We start from the raw sequence: 9,978 nt of genomic DNA, 5'->3' as shown, positions 1-9,978 counted from the left end.
GAAGAAAGGAAGCCGAGATCAATGCTGGCAATCGGCTCCATCAGAGATCACAGGCTGGCATTAAGCTTAAATTGACTGAAATCATTACCACTACTGAGTCACCGGAAAAAAAGATGGAAAAAGATAATGGTGAAGTGATGCAGACGATGATACAGCAGTCATGAGCAATGACCGATCACACCGATTTGCATTGAAGACGCAGCAAAAATCCTTGGAGCCGTAAAGCAAGTTCAACAGAGTCTAGTCAGCAGATAAAGGCAGGGCGCATCCATATTTACAGGGAGGCAAATAAGCATGCATAAACATAAATCAGGCCTTTAGGACAACAACAATACAAAAAACAGCTCTTGGACTTCAAGCACTTGGACAGGAACGACATTACACCATGTTTGAATCAAGCGTTTCCAGAAACAAGCAAGTTGTATGCTGAGATAGAATGTGAATCTACAGCAGCAACAGAACAGACACAGCCAATAAGATGACAGGAGACGTTTCAACCAATGACATTGCAGAGTTCACTTTGTTCACCATTCACTTATTACATCTAAAACCACATGGGGAACTCACTTTTAACACTTCTGAGTTTGTGTTCCCGTGGCATCTGACACTGCTAAACAACCATCACCGCATTTTATTTAATATATATATATATATATATATATCATATCAAAATAGACTTCAAAAGTTCAGTGTGGACAAACTGCAAAACATATTTCAATGTGCAAATTCACTCAGATTTATGTCACTTGTCTGAATTATGCCAGAAATCTAGTTATTACAAACATGATTTAGTTGCAAGAGAAAGTTTCTAGTGCCCATCACTTGAGCGCCTGAGACTCTCTTTGTTTCCTTCCCAAGGGTGAATGACAAAACTGCCATAAGCTATTCTAAGGTGCATCTACAATCAGGCCTTGGGTAAAGAAAAGTAATAAGCTGGAAACTAAATAAGGCCCACCGAAGTAATTGGGAGTCCAAGAATAAGCAGCAGCAGAAGGGACATTCATAATGGATTAGTTGGTGAGGAACGTACAAGTGGTGTTGTGTATATGCGAGTCTGCGACTCAGGTAAAAGCCCAGAGGAAACAGTGCTGCATCCACCAGCTGCTTCTTCTGATTTCACGCTTCATTGGCCTCATTAATGTGGAGCTGAACCGCATGCCTGTGGAGACAATCGGCCAGATTAGTCTTCATCGCTCTCTTACTCCGACTCTCTCGTACTTTTCCTAACGGCATCCCTAAACCACACACTTCTGGTTCTGCCTTTCTCGTTGTCCCTCTGTGGACACAATGGTAGAGAGTACTTTTGGAATATAGAGACAGTGTTTGTAGCCCGTAGAGAAGATCAGGGGAAATATGAGCTGCACACAGCTGGCGTTAGCTATTATTGTGAGAATCTGAGGAAGTGCGTGGTTGCGATCTCAAAAAACACCTGCTGGGAACCACTCTAAGCAGACACCACACACGATGTTCAGCCATAGAGCCATAGAAAAAGCCACAGCCCTAACTCAATGAACTTTGCATACCTATCTTTGGAATAAAAAGGAGATATTTAAAAAAAAAAAAAAACGCTGCTTATGCTGTAAAAATTGATTACTTTAAAAAGTAAACAAACCCGGGGGCGACACGGTGGCTCAGACGGCTCACAATAAGAAGGTTGCTGGTTTGTGTTTCAACTGGGTCAGTTGGCATTTCTGTGTGGAGTTTGCATATTCTCCCCGTGTTGGCGTGGGTTTCCACTGGGTGCTCCGGTTTCCCCAACAGTTCAAAGACATGTGCCATAGGTGAATTAAATAAATTAACTGGCCGTATGTGTGTGAATGTGCGAGTGTATGGATGTTTCCCTGTACTGGGTTGCAGCTGGAAGGGCATCTGCTGTGTAAAACATATGCTGGATAAGTTGGCAGTTCATTCTGATGTGGCGATGCCTGATGAATAAAGGGACTAAGCCGAAGGAAAATGAATGAATGAATAAGGAAATTGTTTGCCTTAAAAATGACAAGTGGATTTTAGTTCAAATGTATTTCTGTTTTATCTTAGAACAGTTAAGTTCTCTTACCTTACTTTTTAGAATTATGCACAAAGTTTATTTACTTAATATTTGAAGGCAACGAGTTTACTCACTTTTTTAACTAATAGCTTTTTGCAGTGTAAATGGTGACTAGGTTGCTATCAAAAAAGAATAAAAGTATTAGTTTAAGAAATGGCACATTTTATGGTGGTTGTTATGTATTTTTCTTTTATTTATCAAAACAATAATACAAAAGAAATGTTATTTTATTTGAAGTAGTGAGTTTATCTTTGTGTTGTTGTATAGGTCTCTTTTTGTTCATGTGATCCGAAGGAGGGTGCCTTTTTTGTTTTAATAAATTTTCTCATATTTTGTTGTTTAGTAGGGAGATAAGTTAATGTTGTTTAATTTGTTTTAACTTATGTGCAGGTAAAAGGGATTTAAAACTTAGTTAGTTGTTGAGTTTTTGTTTGTTATTTTGGCTTTACCTCCGCAAGATTTTCATGTCTCTTTTAAAGTTAAATATCAAATAATTTACTTAATTTTTTTAATCAGTCGTCTTTGTTTTTTTTTTGAAGGGGAGATGAGTCTCCGGGCTACTCATTAATTTCAGAGGTGTACTATTTAATTTAATTGTATTTATTGTTATGGGTCTGGCTTGCTTTGTGGAGCCGGGCAAGTTTTTTTTTAGACATTTTATATTTAACAATTTTTTAGGGATACGCTTCGCCTTTATGAACTTGTAAATTGGCAGACCACAATATGTCATCAAAAGTGTTCTTGTGCATACTGCTGTTCAGTGTTTCTTGCACTGTAAAAAATGCAGTTTCATACAATTCCTTCAGGTCGTCTCAACACAGATTAATTAAGTTACTTAAATACGTCAACAAATTTAAGTGTATTGAACATTAAATAATTAAGTTTTCAAAAGAAAATCTCAAGAATTTAGATTTTTTTGGCTTACTAAGCCTGCATTATTTAATTAGAAATACAGTAAAGTCAGTGAAATGTTATTCAAAATGTAAAATTATTTATTTCTACTTAATTACATTTTAAAACTTAACTGTTAAATTCACCTTTTTCAGGATAAATTCTTTCTTTGATTAAAATAAAGTTCAATATAAAAACTGATTTGAATTGGAAATAAATATTACATTAGAAATACATACAAGAAGATACTATATATATTCATACTCTGTTCTTGTGAAAAACAATTAAGCTGTCCTCTCAAAAACTCAAGAATTGTATTTTTCCACTCATCTTAAATAACAGCTATCGTAATTTTTGGTAACAATTTCTTTGCAAAATAATTTTTACAAATTTGTGAATTTAACGAGAGCATTCTGACATTATCAGTCAAAGCTTCAGTGAAAAATAATCATCAGTGACTGCTTCAATGGTTATAAATGCTGACACAAAATAAACCCACACAAACAAACTCACAAGTACAAATAGGCGTTTTTCCTAGGAGACACCGGATTTGTCAGAACAACTAATTAGAAACTCCTTCTGCAAGTTCACAAAAATACAATTGGGAAAGAATTAAATAACATCCATATATTCCCATTTTATCTCGTCTGGTCTGTCAACACACAAACACCCCCAGAGAAAGCTGAAAAATGGTTGTCAGGAATCGTTTTGCGGTAATGAGCATTTCCTCAAGACTCTTGACGAATCGATAAACTGTGTTGCTTTTCTTTATGGGGGGCTTAACTAAACAAACCTTGAGGAAACCATAGCAGGGTTATTGAGCAGAAGTCCTGACATGATGCTGACTGATGAAATAAAAACACTCAAATCTACAGCCGTGACGACACGGTGCATGATTCTGAACCGCAGAGCAAGAAACGCTGAATTTTTTGTCAGGGCAAGCATGTCAAGCAATGCAATGAAACCGGGGAGAGAAATAAAAAAGCTGCCTTCTCTCTCTTTTTTTTTTAAGCACAAGCACCATAAATAGCAAGAAAGTGACTTGTGGTTAAAGTCACCATGAAATTAAAACTGACAATGCCTATTGTATATTGGAATATAGCAGTACTTATTAAAAATAATTAATTCATGCAACTCAATGCATTTAGGCATGTAGACATGGTCAAAACGATCTGCTGCTGTTCAAACCGAGCATCAGAATGGGGAAGAAATGTGATTTAAGTGACATGAAACGTGGAATGGTTGTTGGTGCCAGACGGGCTGGTCTGAGTAATTCAGAAACTGTTGATCTACTGAGATTTTCACACACAACCATTTCTAGGGATTACAGAGAATGGTCAGAAAAGAGAAAATTTCAGTGAGCGGCAGTTCTGTGGGTGCAAATGCCTTGTTGATGCAGGAGTTCAGAAGAGAATGGTCAGACTGGTCCAAACTGATAGAAAGTGAACATTAACTCGTTACAACAGAGCTATGCAGATGAGCATCTCTGAACGCACAACATGTCGAACCTTGAGGCAGATGAGCTACAGCAGCAGAAGACCACACCGGGTGCCACTCCTGTCAGCTAAGACCAGAAAACTGAGGCTACAATTCACACAGGCTCACCAAAATTGAACAACAGATGATTGGAAAAACGTTGCCTGGTCTGATGAGTCTCGATTTCTGCTGCGACATTCGGATGGTAGGGTCAGAATCTGGCATCAACAACATGAAAGCATGAATCCATTCTGCCTTGTATTAATGGTTCAGGCTGCTGGTGGTGGTGTAATGGTGTGGGGAATATTTTGTCAACAGCACAGCCTACCTGAGTAGTGTTGCTGACTGTGACCTTCCTTTATAACCACAGTGTACCCATCTTCTGATGGCTACTTCCAGCAGGATAAAGCGCCATGTCATAAAGCGAGAATCATCTCAGACTGGAACATGACTCAGACATCTTTCTTAAACATGACAATGATTTCACTGTACTCAAATGGCCTCCACAGTCACAAGATATCAATCCAATAGTGCACCTTTTTGATGTGGTGGAACGGAAGATTCACATCTTGGATGTGCAGCCAACAAATCTGCAGCAACTGCGTGATGCTATCATGTCAATATGGACCAAAATCTCTGAGGAATATTTCCAGTACCATATTGAATCTATGCCACAAAGGACTAAAGCAGTTCTGAAGGCAAAAGTGGGTACAACCCGGTACTAGTGAGGTGTACCTAATAAAGTGACCGGTTAGTGTACATGAAATAAAAGACTACAGATTTGTCTACATTAATATTAAAACAAAACCCATATGTATTTCTCCCAAAACTGCCATAACACCATGGACCAGTTACAAGTACCTCCGTCAATCGATGGTAAACCTGTGGATAGTTCATAGCACTGTGTTTCTCCTGTTCGTCATTGTCATTGAAAATGCTAAATCACCAATTCATTTGTGTTCTTTTCTGAATTCAAGCACTTCTCTCTGGAGCTGCCCGTGTGATCGAGTCGTGAGTTTTCCCCATGCAAATAAATCTGAACTCGCCCTCCGCTGCTGTTGGGCGTAATTTGCATGGACAGAAAAACAGTCTGTGAGCAGCAAACCAGCAGAACCATTAATTCCACTCTGAAGCATGAACATACCCTGAACATTTATCAAACTAATGTTATCATGTTACAGAGGGAAAATTATCTGTGATAATTATCATTTTATCGCTCAGCCCTAAATACACACATTCATTGCACTGATTTTATTTTTTTTGCATGTAAATTAATGTTCCCAGGCCAGTTCCAGGAGGCACACCAACAGCACACATTTTCCAACTCTTCCTAATGAAATGCACCTGAATCGACTCATCAGCTCATTGGTAGAGACTCAGGGACTACAAATAGAGGGGAAAGATAAAAGAAGGCATCCAAAATGTGCACTGTTTGTGAACATGGTTGACAATCTCTAATCTAAATGAACTGGTTTTAATCAAACAAACAACGCAAGCATCAATGAATCAACCTAATTAATACCAACAAAACAAAAAGGGCAAGAATTATAAATGTGCCAATCGACCGGCAGAAATTTTAATTTGTCTGACCTCTGTTCTGGACTTGTATTCAAATGAAGCACAGATGTACCAACAGACAAATACTGTACTGGCAGAAGAGGCGGCACACAGTCAATGACAGAACACCCATTGAAAAACACCAGATAACCTGTACTAACTTTACATAAATTTAGCAAATATTGACCTTTATTCAATTCATTTATCTAAAAAATGACAATTGTTTCATCATTTACTCTCCTTTGGCTGTTTTGGTCTGATACAAAGAAGATATTTTGAAGAATGTTGGAAAAGTACTGACACCCAAAGCCCGAAAAAAACAAATACTATGGATGTCAATGGTAACAAGTTTACAACATTCTTCAAAACATCTTCTTTTGTGTTTTAAAAGAATAGTTAACCTAAAAATATGACAATTCTTTTACTTTTAATTTACTCTCCCTTGACTCTTTTTGCGCTGATACAAAAGAAGATATTTAGCTAAAAGAAGATATTTTATAGTATGCTAGAATCCTGCAAGCACTGACATCCATAGCCAGAAAAACAAATAATATGGAAGTCAATGATTACAAGCTTCCAACATTCTTTAAAATATCTACTTGTGTGTTCAAAAGAACTAAAAAAAACTCAAACATGTTTGAAACAAGTCTAAGTGTGTAAAAGTGTCAAAGATAACAGTATTTTCATTTTAGGTGAACTATCCCTTTAATGTTTTAAACAATAAATGAAAAGATTGTATGGATAAGACTTGTATTTGAGCAGGTTTAATGTGTAATATGTATATTTATATAGCGCATTTATTGTGTATGGCCATACACTAAAAGCGCTTCCCAATCATGAGGGAGGGGGTCTCTCCACACCACCACCAGTGTGCGGCATCCACTTGGATGATGCGACGGCAGCCACAGGACAACGGCGCCAGTGCACTCACCACACACCAGCTATTGTTGGAGTAGAGAGACAGTGATAGAGCCAATTCGGTGAATGGGGATGATTGGTAGGCCATGATGGGTAAGGGCATGGATGGAGGGAATTTGGCCAGGACACCGGGATTACACACCTATTCTTTTATGAGAAGTGCCATGGGAGTTTTAATGACCACAGAGAGTCAGGACCTCGGTTTAACATCTCATCCGAAAGACGAAAGAAGTTTATTATAAATATATTCAATGAAACTACAAATATTAAAAGGATTTATGTTAATTAAACTTATAAAAATCAACAATTTAAAGATCTACACAGAATGTACTATATATTGGATTTACTTATACATGTTTGTTTTATCGCATGTGTGGATCCCTTGGTTGTTTTAAAAAAAAACTTACGAGCAAAAGGTATTTGATCCTGATGCAAGAAATACTACAAGAAAATGCTAAATGCTAAACTAGAGAGATGGGAGATTTTAAGTAAAAAAAAAACTGTATTTACAGCACTGCAAAATAAGCAATTTATAAAACACCATTTTTCTATATGTGTTATTCTATACGCGTCATCTGTTAGAAGACAGCATATTTGCATTTTTATTTATCCTTTTTTTTATTTCTTCTGTTTAACACAAGACATACTGATGCCAACGTTCTTCAGAATATATTGTTTTGTGTTCAACAGAAGTAAGAAATTCATAAAAGTTTAGAACCACTTCACTGTGTGTAACATTTCTAAACGAACAATTCCTTTAGGAAACATTCTAGGTATATATGGTGGTTAGATGGTCAATACTAAGAAACGCACACACACAAACAAACCTCAGGCGCTGCAGTAGTTTCCTCAGTGCGCTTGACCTCAGCCTCTGGCCCTCGCAGAGTCTGCAGGAAGAGAGCAGCTTTCCTCTTGCGCTCAGCCTGAAGCTGCCTCTCTTTGGACTCTTTGGAAGCCTGGGCCAGTTTCTCCCTCGCTGCTGCTGCTAACCGGTCCTCCAGCTTCTGTTTGGCTGGAAAAGAAAAAGAGAAGAAAGGTCAGACTCGCACACATTCGTCTTGATTCTCACCATCTGCTCTGACAACTAAAAGCATGGGCAAGCGAGATTGCGTGCAGAAGTGTGTTGTGTTTTTGCAGCTAAGCAAACGCAAAATGTTTCTAGATGAGGTCGCTCGTGACTTACCTGGTTTTGTAAACCAGAGTGGCTCATAAAAACTGCATAGGGCTTAAAAAGCTACAAGCTAACAATGGGTTGCATTTTAATGTTTCGCATCTAGCACAACAAACCACCCCATCTGACAGTGTTAAAAGCTGCCTGGCTTCTGACTTTATACCAGTCAACAGCATCTCAATTTAGCAAGTTTGAGTAGGCAGTGTACTCAAGTATAATTTTTTTCAGGTTTTGTTCATGGGAACAGTGATAACAAAAGGAAAAGGGGGGAAAAAACAAGTCATTATATTATACAAGAATAAGAAGAGTGCTCTGTCAGCGTCCGCACTAAAAATAGGCCCCCTGCCATGGACAATCACATACAACTCGAGAACAAACACAACGAGTGAGAGAACAGAGGCTTCTCCTTCATTACGTCAACAGGAGAAAGATAATAAGTTGTGTATAATGAGAAAGAAACTTGTCCGTCAATCAGCGAAGCTCCTTCTCACAAGTGTTTTGGCATTACTATATTTGACTTAAAAAAACAAATCTTGCAGCCTTGACATCGTGTTATGATTTAATTTAATCCTCTGTGAGTGCACGGCACTGCGCCCTTGCCCTAATGAGGGGGTTTAGGGACAAACCGCAATCAAATGAAGAGCAGCAACTCCTAAAGCACTTTCAGATGTCTCAGAATCACTAAAAAAAACTTAATTTGTGTTTTGTGCTTGATAAACCACCTGTAGAAAACACACTCTTTCATCTTTCTGTCATTTTAACAGACACGTGCACCAGTTTTACACATTTACACCAGACAATTTCTTACAATCACTCAACAAAGTCCACTCAATAAAAAAGAAGCACGCTTCACACAGGTGAGGAAGCTTGACAAACCACCTGTATAAAGACTCTTCTCTCTCTCTCTTTTCAAACTCTAGCACTTAATTCTCTGAGCACTAACAGTTCCTTTGTGTAATTGGCACTTCTTGTGTGTATTGCCTTTTCTTGTTGAATCACCGAATGCCTCCTCAATTGTAAGCTGTTTGGACAAAAGCATCTGCTAAATGACTATTTGTAAATGTAGACTAAAGATGCCATTTTTCAATTTAAAATGAATAAAAAAATATTTAGAGCATGAAATGACAATTTGTCAAAAGTTATATTCAATGTTTAACTTCAAATACCTGTATTTACAGTAGGCAAACAATATCTGGTGGAATAACCAAATTGTCAAACACAGATAATTATGAAACTATTTTTTAGACCAAACGAGACCAATATAAATAACATTTTTAGTTGTAATTCTGATAAAACAGAATTAATCCAACACTCACCTAGTAAATCCAGTATATAGAGAGAAACTTGTTTTCATTTCCTTATAAAAAAGACATTAACACATAAAAAGAAAAGCTAACAAACTATACAATGTAAGGCTGCGAAATATATCGTATCAGCATTTATATTGCAATCTGCACATCTGCAATAGTCACATCGCAAGATAAGTAATTTTCAGTCTGAATTATAGTAGCTATAGAATTGTATTTAATTACTGCATTGATATGAAATTTATAGGAATTGTGCAAAAATAAAAAAAGAAAGTGTTTTCTCACTTAGAATTTTTGCCTTGTTTCTAGTTTCTATATCCATATTCATTCATTTTCTTTTCGGCTTAGCCCCATTATTAATCAGGGATCGCCACAGCGGAATGAACTGCCAACTTATTTAGCATATGTTTTGCGCAGTGGATGCCCTTCCAGTCGCAACCCAACACTGGGAAACACACACTTACACTACGGGCAATTTTTATTCAATTCACCTACAGCGCATGCCTTTGGACTGTGGGGAAAACTGGAGCACTCAGAGGAAACCCATGGGGAGAACATGCAAACTCCACAAAGAAATGCAACTGGCCTAGCTGGGACTCGAACCAGCGACC

At 37.7% G+C, this 9,978-nt stretch overlaps 1 protein-coding gene across 1 annotated transcript in view; it reads right to left on the bottom strand.

The window, feature by feature from the left end:
• The window catches only part of sfswap (splicing factor SWAP), a 152,282-nt gene that overhangs the window by 57,412 nt on the left and 84,892 nt on the right, over positions 1-9,978 (bottom strand). Inside the window, exon 13 of the mRNA XM_056445735.1 lies at positions 7,717-7,901. Coding sequence (XP_056301710.1) covers positions 7,717-7,901 — 185 coding nt within the window. The remainder of the gene's footprint in view (positions 1-7,716; positions 7,902-9,978) is intronic.

This window comes from Danio aesculapii, chromosome 21, assembly GCF_903798145.1.
Source record: "Danio aesculapii chromosome 21, fDanAes4.1, whole genome shotgun sequence".
Classification (NCBI taxonomy): domain Eukaryota; kingdom Metazoa; phylum Chordata; class Actinopteri; order Cypriniformes; family Danionidae; genus Danio; species Danio aesculapii.
Note: the sequence above shows the minus strand (reverse complement) of the source record. Positions and strands in the feature narration are given on the sequence as shown.